The sequence below is a fragment of the Trichechus manatus genome, unplaced genomic scaffold (genome assembly GCF_000243295.1).
Source record: "Trichechus manatus latirostris isolate Lorelei unplaced genomic scaffold, TriManLat1.0 scaffold00008, whole genome shotgun sequence".
NCBI classification, from domain to species: domain Eukaryota; kingdom Metazoa; phylum Chordata; class Mammalia; order Sirenia; family Trichechidae; genus Trichechus; species Trichechus manatus.
The window spans coordinates 33301041-33317159 of record NW_004443944.1 but is presented as its reverse complement, the minus strand read 5'-3'; the positions used below and the strand labels follow the sequence as shown (position 1 = coordinate 33317159).

The 16119-nt window shown below is 51.6% G+C and overlaps 1 protein-coding gene across 1 annotated transcript in view; it reads right to left on the bottom strand.

Annotated features, from left to right (window-relative positions):
- Nucleotides 1–5259: 5259 nt before the first annotated feature.
- Nucleotides 5260–16119, bottom strand: part of FAM110A (family with sequence similarity 110 member A) — a 17196-nt gene continuing 6336 nt past the window's right edge. Inside the window, exon 2 of the mRNA XM_004370491.3 lies at nt 5260–6797. Coding sequence (XP_004370548.1) covers nt 5816–6703 — 888 coding nt within the window. The 5' untranslated portion in view covers nt 6704–6797 and the 3' untranslated portion in view covers nt 5260–5815. The remainder of the gene's footprint in view (nt 6798–16119) is intronic.

Sequence of the window (16119 nt, the reverse complement as noted above, 5' to 3'; positions counted from 1 at the left end):
GCCTGCCTGTGAGAGGCCGTGTAGTGCATGGTTAAGGAAGAGCTGGACCTTGGAACCCAACTGTATGGGTTCAAATCCTGCCCTTGTAGCTCCCTAGCTGTTTGACCTTGGGCTAGTCTCTTGGACCTTCTCGGCCCGTTTCCCCATCTGTGAAATTAGGATGAAAATATTACCTCCCTCATTACTTCCCTCCAAGGGTTATTGGGAGGATTTCATATGATAACCCATGGAAGGTTTCAGCACAGCTCTTGGCACATGGTAATGGCTGTTCACTCGCCTTATCCATCAGGACCCTCCTCCAATGGCACCTCCTCTGGGAAACCCACCACTTGCTCACCCCCGCCACCATCCCAGCCCTCCATAAGCTCCTCCAGCAGTAGGAGATCACTGCTATGTCCCAGCACCCAGAGCACACAGTTGGGGAGTGATTACAGAATTACTACATGATCCCATTTCGCGTATGAGTAAATCTGGGCCCCCTGAGGGCCTGAGGTTCCTGGGAGGCACTGAGGAGTTCCGAAGATAAATGAAGAGTCCTGGTGGGGCGGGGGGGAGGGGGACAGGAAGGAGGCGTAGCTTTAGTTTTTATCCTCTTAGAGACCTCTGAGGGCAGGGTCACTTCTGTCTGGCCGCAATCACGCCCAGCACAGTGTCTGGCACACAGCGGATGCTCACAAATGCTTATCCAGAGAGGTTTTACTTGTGCTTGAGATTTTGTCTTTGAAATTGTTTCCACTGTTTTGTTGTTATTAGTTGGCGTAGAGTCGATTCTGACTCATGGGAGTCGATTCTGACTCATGGCGACCCCATGTGTGCAGAGTAGAACTGCTCCATAGGGTTTGGAAGGCTGTGACTTTTGGAAGCAGATCGCTAAACCTGTCTCCTGAGGAACCAAGCCGATGGCTGGGTTAGAGCCAACAACCTTTCGGCTCGTAGCTAAGAGCTTAAACATTTGTGCCACCCGGGGACTCCACAGGAATGTTAAAATGCACCTGAAGGGCTTCAGGAAGGAAATTGGAACCAATAAATTACCTGCTCTGTGTGACTACCGGGAAATGAAGGGTGTCAGAAGAATTAAGGATGGGTTAAGAGAAAGCTAAGCAAATAAAAAGCAAGCCAGGTAGTCATATGAGGAGGAACAAACAAAAAGTTGTACACGAAAGGAAGTATAATCATAATATGTGACTTGGCTTGGCAGGAAATAATATTCTATAGTCATAATATCACAAACATTAAATATTCATGTAATGAAAAATTTTGATAAATGCAGATTGATAGGAGAGAGGGTTGAGTAAAAGTTAAACCTTCCTTGATAATAATAATTATAACAAAAAACATTTTGACCACTTCCTGGATGATAGGCATTATTCTAAGCACTTTGTATGTTGAATCCTCATTATAACCCAATAACCTAAATGCGCTTATTATCCCCATTTTATAAATGAGGAAGCTGAGGCACAAGAAGGTGAAGACACTTGCCTAAGGTCATACAGCCAGTGATGGGAATGGTTGGGATCCAAACCCAGCAGTCAGGCTTCAAAGGTCACACTTGTGAAGACATCAGGCCAAGAAGTCAGTCGATATCTGCCTAAAATTAATCAATCAAGAAATATGAAGGAAAGTACCAGAAGAAATAGCTAACAGTTGAAAGTGGTTGCCTTTGGAGAGCAGTATTGCGAGAAGGAAGGGCAGGGCAAAGGAATACTGCTTTTTATAAGTGCTATTTAATGTATGTAGATATATAGATCCATCCATGGGGCTGGGAGTAGGAATTGCCAGAGAAGGAATACAAAGGAACTTTCTGGGGAGCCGGTGATGTTCTCTGTATCCTGATTGGGGTTTGGAGTGGTGTTGCAAACTCGGCTGCTAACTGAAAAGTTGATGATTCGAGCCCATCCAGCAGCTCTGCGGGAGAAAGACCTGGCAATCAGCTTCTGTAAAGTTTACGGCAAAAAAAAAAAAAACTATGGGAAAGTTCTACTCTGTCACATGCGGCCACTATGAATCAAAATCTACTCGATGATCCAACAACAACAATATGTATTTGTCTAAACTCACAAAACGGTACCTTTAAGATCTGTGCATTTCACTGTATGTAAATTTTATCTCCAAAAAAAAAATCAACAAACATTGGATTCTAGTTAATGATATGCATGCCGAAGCGCTTAAGGGGGATGTGTACTGATGGTTGCGACTTTACTTTGAAAAAAAAAACTCATTGCCGTTGAGTTGATTCTGACTCATAGTGACCCTATAGGACAGAGTAGAACTGCCCCATAGGGTTTCCAAGGAGCAGCTGGTGGATTCAAACTGCCAACCTTTTGGTTAGCAGCTGAACACCACCAGGGCAAAATACCTTGTATTAATGAATGGCTAAGAGGGATGGATATATAGGTAGATCCATGATAGAGCAAATGTAATAAAATATGAACAATTGTGAATCTAGGTAGCAGGTATATGAGTGTTCACTGTACAATTCTCTCAACTTTTCTATATGTTTGAAATTTTTCTTAATAAAATGTTGAGGGCAATATATGAATGTATTATCTGAAAAATAGTATTAAGTTTAAAGAAAAACTCCTGGACAGGCTGTTCTGCCCTGAGCCCAGATGGACTCCAAGCCTTTCCGTGTGCATGTCTATTTAGGGGGCAGATGTCACCACATCCGTGCCTATGTTCCCCCATCTGAGATCCCAAAGCCAGGGACCTCCAGCCTAATTCCTCATCCCTCCTACCCCGTCCCCTGCATTCCTAGGATGTTAGGCAGGATGGGGTCTCCTCCCCCTCGCCCCCTTGAATGCCTCAGTAGCAGAACCACAACTACAGTATCTCACCAGGGACAGGAACAGGGCCCTCTAGCTATATCCCAGCCCCTGTCAAAAGGGTAAACTGAGGCCCAGCAGGTGGGGTGGTGCCTCTCTCGGGGGCCCATCACACCTTCATGACAGAAAGGAGCAGCCAGGTGGCCTGTCTCCCAAGCCCACGTGTATATAATTAGCTGGTGGGAAATGGATCAGGAAGCAGGTCTCATCTAGGCCTAATTAGGGGCTAGGCAGCTGGGGCCGGGCTGGCCTGAGGGACCTGCCACAAGGCAGGGCAGCCCCAGGAGACGGGGCAGCAGCTGCAGGCCCTCTGAGAGGCTGAAAAGCAGCAACTCCTGCTCCCGCTCCAAGAGGTGGAACAATAGAGGGGCTGTTCCGCAGAGCCCCGAGGCTGGCAGGCTGGCAGGTGGGGGAGCCCCACATGGGAGGCTAGCGGGCTCCAGATTCCTGTTCGAAAAGTCAAGGCTCAGCCTGGCGCCTTCCCCACTTCCAAGAATCTTTCCCTGCTCTATTCGCAACAAGGCCCTGGAAATGCCCTTCTTCTACCTCCTGGCCCAGCTCCTGGAACAGCTCTGGTCTTAGGGCCAAAGTCCCTGAATGTCCCTCCTCTACATTATATGACCATTTCTGTGTTTGCTACTGACCACTTACCCTCTCCCACCTCCTCTCCCCCAGGCTAGGGCAGGGACCATGTCTGTCTTGTTCACTGCCGGACACCCAGTAGGTGCTCAATAAAGTGGCCAGAAGGAACGGCATTAGGCTGCCAGGATTAGGGAGAGAGGTGGGCTGTGTCAGGAGAATCAGCGAGCCTAGTGCCACTAGCCGTGGGGTGTCCAGCAGGCCAGGGTGCGACCTCAGGCTGTCCTGCAGACCTGCTGTGTGACAGGACTTCCTGCTCTAAAACAATACTCCTGACCCCCAAAGGGTCACTCTGAGATTCAGTGACAGGATGGTGTGAAAGGCCCAAGCCTGGCATTTATACCTCCTTCAGGAGCAAGGGGTCTCCCCACTACCCACCAGACCTGTGACCTGAACCTCAGTTTCTTCGCATGTAAAATGCACCCACTTCCTTGGTTTGCAGGGTGGTAGAGAAGTTAGCAGGTCACTGCAGGGGGTAAAGCTTAGCACAGAATTCCAGCAGGGCTCTCAGAGGGACTGGTCTTTGCCATCCCAAGGGCCACCACCTCTGCAGAGCCTGCTGGGATCGTCCTCCCTGACTTCATCACTCCTTTAGTGTGGGAACCCAGGAGGCCCAGCCCTGGCTCTGTCAAATGTGCTGGGCACCCAGGGGTAGGTCATTGTCCTCCCTGTGCCTCAGTCTCCCCATCTGTACCATGCAGGGGTAAACTCCATTCTTGTGAGCTCAAGCACCATCATCTTCTAGAACCCAGTTTCCCCCTTCCTTCCCCAAACTGCCCAGGTCCAGCCAAAGCCTCTAGGTACTGGTTGTAGACTGTCAGACAGACAGACAGACAGCTGGGCTGACCTGGATGTCTGTCAACAGTCTGACGGAAATCTCTTCTCTATGCTTAAAATAAAGGCCACATCAAACCTGTCACTAGCGCCCCATTAGAGCTTCCTGTTTGAGCGTAACAGCCAAGGCAGCCTGTGGGAGAGGAAGTGCCACCCAGCCCCTCCCCACTCCCACCTCGGGTAGGGGGAAGGGGGCCTAGGGCCAGAGGCCACCCCAGACTTTCACCCTTTGTATGCCAGACCCAAGGCCTTAGCCCTGGCTTGTCCAGCAGGGAGGGTCTTCTCAGGTGCAACTAAGCTGGTGGGAGACAGGAAGGAGCCGAGACTTCAAAGCCCAACCTAGCCCCTCCTTCCCCTTTCCCCAGGTGCTAGAATACAGGCACGAAGGACCCAAAACACAACAGCATGCCAACACAAAGAGGACTGTGCCATCCAACTCTCCCACTGAGGCCCTGAGAGGGAGACTGGCTTCCCAGGGTCACCCAGAGTTGCCCAGGGTCGCAAGGCCTTTGGTTTTGGGTTTCCACCCCAAGTCACTGTTCCTCCAGCTCTCTTTCAAAGCCCCCTCTATGGCCTGTGTGACCTCAGGTTGAGGGTTTGCCTCTCTGAGCTTCTCATCCCCTCGGGAACTGGGCAGGAGGTGGAGAGGGTAGAACACAGATGGTCAGGGGAGGGTCCATGTACTCCTGTCAACCTTCCCCTGCAGGCCTCCCTCCTGGAGGGAAAGCCTCCTGGGATGAGCTCTATCAAGACTCACTCTGAGGCTGGACCTCAGTTTCCTCCAGTCTTCCAGAAGGCTTCCAGAAGGCTTACGAGGACCCCCTGCAGGGCAATCTCAGGCCGGGCTAGCAGCTGACCTCCTGCCCCAGCAGATCCTGAGCTTAACAATGATTGAGTTTGAAGGTCCACACACCCCCCAACCCCACCCTTTGTGAACACAGAAAAGTCTAAAGACCTAGCTCTTGAGAAACAAGCATTTGTGTTTATTAACCAAGGGGAGGGAAGTCAAAGCAGTGCCGACTCTGAGCCAGTCCCTCCTGTAGTCTACCTACCCAGGCCAAGCTGCCAAAGACCCCAGAGAACAGTAGCTATGCCACTTCTCCCTGCCCCTGCCCCAGGCAAGTTCCCAGGGGACCAGGACCCACTGGGTGAGGAAGAGGAAGTCAGCATATGACAGAGGCCAAGGAAGGAAGGAGGAAACAGAGCCTCTGGGTAGACAGGAGTAGTGAGATCCCATGACCCCTCACTTTTGGTGGGGAGGGTGAAGTGCCCCAAATCCAGCCCCAGGAGAGGAACCAAGCATCAAAAACCCTGCATGTGAGGGGTAGGGGTGGTCCAAGGTCAAGAGGCAACTCTCTCCAAGGTCAGTTCTTGCCAGATGGATGCTGGTCCAGTCTCTGAGCCTTTGCCTCCATGTACCAAGTTCACTGGAGGCAGGTAATGGATCCAGGAGAGGTCAAGGGGCCAATTGCATCTCTAAGATCGATCCTATGAAAATGCTGTCCAGGTCCTGTGGAGGCCTAGCACTCCACTGCTGGGGTCTCCCGTGCCTGCCGCAACCCATACAGCCACTTGATCACACGGGCGTTGCGCTCTACCACCGACACGCCATAGGGGACGCGCTCCCGGGCCCGGTCCTCAGCGGTGGCAGAGCTGCGGCGGGAGCAGCCCCCTTCAGAGCTGCCTGGCCCAGCACTGGGCCCAGCCAGGGACACGATGTCTGAGCTGGCCCGAGCCAGGTGGGCCACACCCAGCCCCCGTGCCTCCTCTGGGTCCAGGCCACAGAAGTTAAAAAAGCGCTCAAGGTCAGCTGCTGCCCTGGAGAAGCGCTCACTCAGGTCCGACTTGGAGCGCTGCAAACCTGGTGGCCTGGCAGGGCTGGAGGCAGCGGCACTGCCTGGTGATGGGCAGGGCTGGGCAGATGAGGCAGGCAGGGGGCGGACATCCACTCGGCGGACGGCAGCTGTGCTGGGTGGTGGCCGTGGAGGGGTGGCTGGAAGGTCCTGACGGGTTCCCTCTGCCCGCCCAGGGGTCCGGCTGGCCTCAGCAGGGGACACAGGACTGTCACACAAGTTGATGAGGCTGCTAAGGATGTCCAGGTCCAGCTGGGGCCGGCGGCCAGGGCCGGGCAGGGCTCGACGGCTAGGAGTGAGCACTGTGCGGCGAGTCCCAGGGCTGAAGAGTGGTTGTTTGGACAGCAGGGGCTGCACAGGCTCCTGGCGGGTGGTGGCCACATGCAGGCTCTTGACATACTTGGCTTTGTCCGCCTCCAGGCGTTCCACAGCACTGGGTTTCCGGGCTCCACCGTCTGCTGGCCGCCGCAGCAGGTAGCCAGGGACCTTGGTCCGCAGGTGGAAAGGTAGGGCCGGGGAAGCCGGGGACCCAGGGTCCAGTGTGTCCACAGGCATGGCTGTTACATACCCCGAGGTCCTCGGTCTAAGGAGTCTGGAGAGATGAGGAGGCAGATCCGGCAGAAAGCTGGCAGCTGGAAGTCGGTGACGGCTGCAGCAAAGGAAAGAAAGAGGCTGAGCACCCTCAGACAAAGGCTCAGCCAAGGCTGAGAGGCTGACGGCTCTTTCTCTATTATAAGGTAAAGGCCACGCCCCTGACTCACAGAGAACCAATCAGCAGGCAGAAAGCAACTACCGAATTGTCTGTGGCCCCGCCTACTTCCTTCCTCTTCACGGAGCAGGCCCAGCTGCGGCAGAGATAGAAAAAGGTGCCAGGAGACAGAAGACATGGGGCAGCCCGAGCAGAAAAGACAGGGTAAGGTTGGTTTAATGGGAGCAAAGCGGGTCCCTGGCCCTGTGCTGGGAGCCAGCCGCCTCCACCTCAGTAGGTCCTCTCAACAGTCCTGTTTTGCTGATGGGAAAACTGAAACCTAGGAAAGAATTGCAACTTGCTTAAAGCCAATTCTGCAATTTGGCAGTTCCGCTCCGGGAGGTCAGCTGGACCAGCCCCTTACCTCCATGCAGGGGGTTGCTGGAGCAGGGGTCTTGGGGTTGGGTGACCAAGAGAAAGGGTTCCAGCCCCACACCCCAGCTGGGCTTCCCACCGGAAGCCTGGTATCACCTCCACCCCTCACTCATCCAGGCAGGAAGCTGCCCAGTGCCAGCCACCTGCCTAGACATGCCAGGCCCCAGGCACCAGAGCAGAGCTCATGGGGAGAGGTATGTAGAAAGTCCCCACTCCCACCCCAGTCAGACCAGCCACCTGTCAGCTTCCAGTATGGGACTCAAATGCTAGGCCCACAGCGATCTACAGACGCCGGCAGGTAGAAACGTCAGCCCTGAGCTATGCTGCTCCAAGAGAATTCTCAAATGCCTATGATCACACAGCCCTGCCAGGTACATCCCACAGATCCCATAAGCACCAGTAGCCACAGGATGGGCATCCAGAAGCAGGAGGGCCCGTGCCTGAGTGCACAAATGTCCACATGGTTACCCAAGCATCAGCACCTCGTGGCACAGGTGTCAGGCCACATCCGCCCTGCCTCCAAGGAAGGCCCGGAGCCACAAAGCCCTGAGTATGGGGCAGAAGAAAACTCATGGACCAAGTCCCCAACCTTCTCCTCTATAAAATGGAGGTGGTGCTTAGTCTAGGAGAGTCCCAAGAGAACTTGCAGTTCAAGCCATCTAGACCTGTGCTTTCCAAGTCAATAGCCACTAGCCACAGGTGGCTGTTTAAATTTAAATTAAATAAAAATTTAAATTCAGTTCCCAGATCACACTAACCACACTTCAAGTGCTCGATAGCCCCATGTGGCCAGTGGTCCCCACAATAGACAGGACAGATTTGAGCATTCTTATCACTGCAGAAAGCTCTAGTGGACAGCTCCACCGAGATATTCAGAATTCCAGGTGGGAGGGAGTCTGGAATGGGGGGGGGCGGTGCAGAGTTCCTACTGTGTGCCAGACATTTGACGCCATCCTCTCTTATAATCCTCCAACAAGCCTGTGAGGTAGATCACTGTCACCTCATTTTACAGATGGAGAAACTGAGGCTCAGAGAAGTGAGTCTCGGAGTTGATATATAAGACACAAACTCCTATGAAGCCTACCCTGGCCACACTGACTTTAATATTGCACCCTGTCTCTCTCCACCACATGTTCAACATCCCTACCCTGCTATTTCTTTTCTCCTTATCACTTACCACCTTCACAAATACCAAATAACTCACTCATCTATCATGTTTAGTATTGTTTTACTCTTTTTCATTCCCAAAAACCCATTCCCATAGCAACCCTACAGGACAGAGCAGAACTGCCCCATAGGGTTTCCAAGGCTGTAAATCTTTACAGAAGCAGACTGCCACATCTTTCTCCCGCGGAACAGCTGGTGGGTTTGAATTGCAGACCTTTGGGTTAGCAGCGGAGCACTTTAACCACTGCACCACCAGGGCTCTTTCATTCCCACCCTCCTAAAATGTCAGCTCCATAAAGGCAGGGGGTTTTGTCTGTTTTGTTCACTGTGTCTCCTTTCAAGACACTGCTCAAAACATAGCACACAGTAGATAGTCAATAAATACTTGAATTGAAATGCCTGCAGGCCCCCCATGTGAACAAGCAAACAAGGAATGAACTGGAGTGGGGCACACTCAGCCTACTGCAGGCAAGTGGGCCCACGAGGGAGCCAGAAATCCAGAACTGTGTGAAAACTCTAGATTCTTAAATGTTAGCAAATTCAATAATAATTTTCAAAACCTTGTCTGTACAAACCAAACAAAACATGCTTGCAAGCATTTTTGCCCCCTCCAATCTGCCCCTCTTCAATTTGCCCCCCGCACAATCTGGCCCACAAGCCCCCAGTTTGAAACCTCTGCAGCAATACCAAAAAAAAAAACAAAAAACAAACAAACCAAACCCATTGCCATGGAGTCATAGCAACCCTATAGACTGAGCAGAACTGCCCCATAGGGTTTCCAAGGAGGGGCTCGTAGATTCGAACTGCCAACCTTTTGGTTAGCAGCTGAGCTCTTAATCGCTGCACCACCAAGGGCTCCTCTGCAGCAATGGAGAGTAGGAAACAGAAGCCTGGGGACTGCTGGCCCAGAGCCAGAGCTGCTTTCCTGGTAGGAGGAATGGAGTAGGTGGAAAGGGAAGGGCTCACCCCCTCAGGGTGCACCCCAGGAGACCTCTGGTGGGAAGGATCAGACAGGAAGGGAGGCCTTGCTAAGCCCCAGTGAGGTGGCCAGACTCTGCCCCACCTCCATGGCTCCCAAACCAGTCCAACCCGTTGGAGGTGGGAGTTCCCTCCCAGGTACCTGGAGGCAGCAGGATGAAGGGGGTGTCAGAGGGGCAGGGCTGGGGCCAGAGTCACCCACCCCCGCCATCCCCACCCCACCCCCAACACACACACAACTGCCGACCCTAGGATCTCCTCCCAAGGCAGGGCCAGATCTGAGGAGCCATGCCCGTCTTTGGGGACCACTAGGCGATCGCCCACTGCCTCCTGTGGGCCCTGTGCAAGCCACTGTACCTCTTACCGACTGGATTTCCTTATCTGTGAAAGACGGATAAAAATAGACCTTCCTGAGCCTCCAGGTCGTTGTGAGGATGGAAAGATAAAGCAGGTGAAGGACTTTCCTCAGCACCTGTCAAAAAGGCTGCGCTCTACGAACAGGGTTCCTTGTTATCATTACTTTGACAACCAAGCTCACAGACCACCCCCTTGTGGGGGTCTCTAAGCACCCTCTAGAAGGGTCTGTCCGAGGCGGAGCCGAACACAAGGCAGGCACATGACAGAGGCTAAATCAGTGCGTTGACCTGAAAAAGAGACATTTCACAGGTGGGCAAACACAGGTGCAGCGGCTCCTGTGAGTTGAACCCAGGGTCCCAGGTGGGACTCAATGTCCCCTCTGAGGCCTCTTCTCACGCCCAATGCCCCAACCCCACCCACTGGGCACGGAATTTCAAACGCTGCCCACAAATGCCCCCAAATGCGGAGGCTCCGGGCACGCAGCCCAGCCCCGCTCCTGCCCCCAAGGGCTCTCCGGGGCCAGACGGCAGGCGTAAGGGGCCGAGCTCCGTTCAGAGTCTGCCCTTTCCCACCTCGAGGCAATCTTGGGGGCCCCCGGCGGCGGAGGGGGCCACGGGCGGGACGGCGTGCTGTGTGTTTCCGACGGCTCGCCGCCCCACTCTGAACCCCGGTTGGCCTGGCTCTGGAATGAGGGGGCTGACGACACGATCCCTGCGGTCCTGTGCGGGCCAGAAGGTGAGACCTCGCCTCGTCCCCGCCTTTCAGGGGAGGAAGGGGTGCCCGAGCCGTCTCCCACCTCAGCCAGGCGCTCCCCGCCCCGGCCTGCACGTACCTGGCTGCGCCCGCGCCGCTATCCTGCGATCCTCCGGCCCGGCCCACCTGGGGCTCAGGTAACCTGAGTTTGCGCAACTTCCGGCGGCTGCGGGCAGGTGAGCCCGGCAGCCTAGGTGTTACTCGAAAAAGGAGAAGAGCCAGGCAGGGGCCGGAACCCGAGCCCAGGCAAGCTAGCAGCTAGCTAGGCGCTAGGAGCAGGGCCTGACCGCCTCCGGCCCACCCCCAAGCTCTTCCGAGAGCCGGGGCCCGCCCACCCCACAGCTGTACTAGGTCTATCTGCACATCTGGCTCGTGGGGACCCCGTGACCTATTCAGGCAGGCGGACCCATCCTAGAGATGGAAAAACTGAACCCCCCCAGAGAGGCACAGTCCCAGTCGCCGCCAGCTAATGTTCACTCTCAAGCACTGGAAGGTGCTTTTTCTGGTATCAATTAACCCATTTTAATCTTCCTAACAACCCCTATGAGGTGAGCTCTATTATTACCCCCATTTAACTAATGGAAAACTGAAGCTGGGACAGGCTGAGTCACTTGCCCAAAGTCACCCTGGGAGTCCAACCTGGGCACCTTTCCTCCAGACCAAGTCTGAATGCCAACCCCTTCTAGCTGTGTGTCACTGGGCAAGTTGCTGGACCTCTCTGGCCCTCCGTTCTGTCACATGAGGAAAGTCCCTCTTTCTCAGCCAGGCCAGTGTGAGCTCTATGGGCCTGAGAGTGCCAGGCAAACCTCCAAGCTTAGTGCAAGCTGTAAACATTGGCAACAACAGCAGTAGTAATAATAACAACAACAACAGTGGCTAGAATATTTGAGTGCCAGGCGCTGTACGTAGTTCCGGGCCCCCCTGCGAGGAAGGTACTATTTACTCCCCATTTTACAGGTAAGGAGACTGCAGCCCTGCAGGAAGGAATCCCTGGGAAGAAGGTGACTCTCCCCTGCCAGCCCAAGCCCTATTATGTCACTTCAGGTGGGCACATGTGATCAGGCTATTTTCCACAGGGGTCCTGAGGCCCAAAGGAGGAGATGCCCACCAGGCCTCAGACTTGAGCCCTGGGGAGGCCAAGGGGGGCCCAGTTACATGTCTGTGCCAGGACGGGGAGGTGGGGGAGAAGTTGGGAAGGCTGGACCAGAACTGGGGTGGGGGTCATAAGGGGCAGGAAGTGACTCAGAAGACAGTTCTCCTCCCCTGGGAGTGAGTCAGCCCTGAGCCTCCTCCAGCCCCTGGAGCCTGATTTTGGGCTGAGGCTGGGAGTGGCAAGACCACCATTCCCCCTCTGGTCCTCCACCAAGGCAACAACAGTGGGAGTGCGAGGGGCTCAGTCAGGCAGTAATAGTAGTAATAGTAGTAAAAGCAACAGTAATAATTTAAAATTTCATAATAAAATAGGCAAGAACTAATCATTTCTGAGCACTTTCTATGTGCCTGGTACCAGGCACTGTTCTAAGCTCTTTATGTATGTTAACTCATTTAGTCCTCACAGCCTGTGAGGTAGGTATTACTTTTATACCCATTTTACAGATGAGAAAACTGAGGCACAGAAAAGTGGATCCACTCACCCTAGGTCACACAGGTGGTAAATGGCAGAGCTGGGGTTTGAACCCAGGCCTGGGTCTGGGGAGGGAATGTTGAGGAGACAGTCTTCAGTGTTAGGCTTTGGCCACTCACCAGGTATGTCCCCCAAGGGACTCCTGAGGAATCTACAACATCCTCCCGCTCCCAGGTCCCCAAAAGGAAAAGCCACCTCAAGAACTACTCCCTGGCTATGGCTATGGCTCTCGGTTTCCTCAGCTGTAAAATGGAGGTATTGATAAGGCAATATTTTTCCAACAAAATTCAGATCTCATCACTGCTTTGCTTAAACCCTCCTGTGACTCCCCATCCTGTTAGAATAAAATTAAAACTCCCTATTCAGCCCTCAGGCCCTACAGGTTCTGGCCCCTGCCCACCTCTTCACCCTCATCTCCAACCTCTCCGCTATTCCAGCCACTCAGCCCTGCTGTTCCTGAACACACCAAGTTCTCTCTCCTGCCTCAGGGCATTTGCACCTACTGTTCTCTGCCTGGGATCTCTTTCCTCACCTCCTTCAGGTCTCACATTGAATATCGCCTTTCAGAGAGGCCTCCCAGTCCACCTGAGAAGCTCCCACCAATTATTCCCTTTCAAGCACTCATATCCTGTCATTTTAAACATTTCCTTATTTGTCACCTGTTCCCTGTTCCCTACACTGGGCTGGGAGCTTCATCATACCCTTCTGCTTTATTCCTCCAAGAACTAAGCACAAAAGGGAACACCATTGACCAAGCAGCTAGACTGGACCCCAGGCCACCTCAAAGGCCAAAGCCCCTTATCACCAAGCCTCCACCAACCATCTACCCTGCTTGAGCCTCTCCCACCTGTTCAGCTCCTCCAGCCTCCAGATGCCCTCATGCAAGCAGGACTCTGGTGACTTCTAGCTGAACCTAGTTCTTTCTCCAAACATACTATGTCCAAACCCCATCCTCTGGCCACCTCTGTAGGTGACAGGAACATGGACTCTGGAACCAGCCTGCCTGGGGGCAAGTCCCCCCTTCTCCAGTGATTAGCTAAGACCTTGGGTAAGATTTGCAACTTCTCTATGCCTCAGTTTCTCCCACTGTAAAATGGGACTCATAACAGTGCTTCTTCCCAGGATGAGGCTGCGCATGACAAATGCCATCAAAGTGTGAACTGTGATGACTACTGTTATGGATTGAATAATGTCCCCCAAAAATATGTGTTATAAATCCTAATCTCTATACCTGTGGTTATAATTCCATTTGGGAACTGGCTATCTTTGTTATGTTCATGAGGAAGGATTAGTATAGGGTATATTTTGAGTCAATCTCTTTTGAGAAATTTTTAAAAGAGATGAAACAGAGATGGGGCAAGAGAGATGCCAAGCCACACGAGGACTGTTCAGGAACAGAAGCTCAGAAGAGACAAAGACCTTCCTCCACAGCTGACAGAGAGAAAGCTTTCCCCTAGAACCATGTTTCTTAGTCATCTTGTGCTGCTATAACAGAAATACCACAAGTAGGTGGCTTTAACAAACAGAAATTTATTCTCTCACAGTCTAGGAGGCTAGAAGTCCGAATTCAAGATGCCAGCTCCAGGGGAAGGCTTTCTCTCTGTCAGCTCTGGGGGAAGATCCTTGTCATTAATCTCCCCTGGTCCAGGAGTTTCTCAGCACAGGGATCCCAGGTCCAAAGGATGCGCCCCCCTCCTGCTTCTTCATTCTTGGTGGTGGGAGGTCCCATCTCTCTGCTTGCTTCTCTCTTTTATATCTCAAAAGAGAGTGACTCAAGATACAACCTAATCTTGTAGATTGAGTCCTGCCTCATTAACATAACTGCCTCTAATCCTGCCTTATTAACATCATAGAGGTAGGATTTATAACACATAGGAAAATCACATCAGATGACAAATTGGTGGACAATCACACGATACTGGGAATCATGGCGTAGCCAAGTTGATACACATTTTAGGGGGACACAATTAAATCCATGACAAACTGGCACCTTGAATTTGGAAATCTAGCCTCCTAAACAGTGAGAAAATAAATTTCTGTTTGTTAAAGCCATCCACTTTTTGGTACTTCTGTTATAGCAGCACTAGATAACTAAAGACAGAATTTGGTGCTGAGAGTGGGGTGCTTCTCTAACAGATACCTAAAATGTGGAAGCAGTTTTGGAATTGGATAATGAGTAGAAGATGGATAAGTTTTAAGGTGCCTAACAGTAAACACCTGGATTACCTTGAAGACATTGTTGGTAGAATTATAGACATCAAAGGCAATTCTGGTGACAGTACAGAAGGAAGTGAGGAAAGCTATAAAGTCTCTCTTAAAGAATACATACGGTGCCAGAAACAGAATATTGCTATAAATATGCTTCTAGTGAGGCTTTAAAAGAAAATGATGAACATGTGATTGGACAATGGAGGAAGGGCAATGCTTTTTATGCAATAGCAAAGAACTTGTCTGAATTATGTTCAAATGTTTGGTAGAAGGTAAAACTTGTAAGTGATGAACTTGGATATCTGGCTGAGGAGATTTCTAAGCAAGATCTTAAAGGGACTGCGTAGTTTCTCCTTGCCACTTACACTAAAATGCAAGAGGAAAGAGATGGACTTAAAAATGAACTGTGCGAAATGAAAATAAAACTTAAAAGATTTGGAAAATTCTGTTGTACAAACCAAGGACACGTGTCCCAGAATTTTCACCAAGCACATAGTTACACAATCTTTTGTTAAAGAGATTCAGCCTATGATGGATGGATCTAACCAACCACCACAGCAGAAAACCTATCAGCTTAGACTGAAGGGGTCAGAGACAGGATGAAAGGAAAACACTGTCTGCCTCTTTGAATTCTACAAGCAGAAAACAGGCCAAAGGAGCTATATTTGTTATCCTCCAAGAAAAGAACAGAACCATCCCTGGAACAGCTCCAAGTTCAGCAGAACTGTTGGAAGGAGCATGCAATGCAGAGCCTTCTCGGTTTCAAAGGGTGGGGCCACGGTCTCCTGAATCTCAAAGCGTGGGGCCACAGCCTCCTAAGTTTCAAAGAGCTGGATCTTCACCAACTCGGTTCCAGAGTGTGGAGCTGCCGTTAAAGTGTGCTGGGGTATGGGGCCACAGCACAAAGCTGAGGGGCAGAAGAATGGGGCCTACTGGGACCGAGGGGGTAGGGTCATCACTCAGATGGTCTAGGAGAATGGAGCCACCCAAAGCAGAGGAAGCAGTGGGCCTGGAAGGCAGAGCTGAAGCCAGGGCCAAGGGGCCTCCACTCAGAATCCAGAGGGTGTGGCCAACACCCAGAGTCTGGAGGGCTGGGCCATTGCCCAGATAGTCTCAGAGAAGAGAGGATTATTTTCAAGCCTTGAGAGCTAATGTAAACTGTTCTGCTGGGTTTTGGACTTGCTTGGTGCCTGTTATCCTGTCTTTCCCTCCAATTTCTCCCATTTCTAATGGAAATGTCTACTTTGTCCCTGTTACACCATTGTACTTTAGAAGCAGATAACTTATATTGTAGATTTCACAAGTTCACAGATGAAGAGGAATTTTACCCCAGGATGGAATATGCTTACTAAAGGCTTAACCGTATTTGATTTAGATGATGCTGAAGATGAGATTTTAGACTTGGAGTTGATTTAAGACTTTTGGGATGATGTGATGGGGTGAATGTGTTTTGCATGTGGGTAGGACATGAATTTGGGGGGGGCCAGAGGGTGGAATGTTAGGGATTGAATTATGTCTCCCAAAAATATGTGTTGTCAACTTGATCTCATAGACATATACCGAACACTCCACCCAACAGCAGCCAACTATACTTTCTTTTCCAACGCCCATCGAACATTCTCCAGAATGGACCACATATTAGGCCATAAAGCAAGCCTCAACAAAATCCAAAGCATCGAAATATTACAAAGCATCTTTTCTGACCATAAAGCCATAAAAGTAGAAATCAACAACAGAAAAAGCAAGGAAAAAAAATCAAAC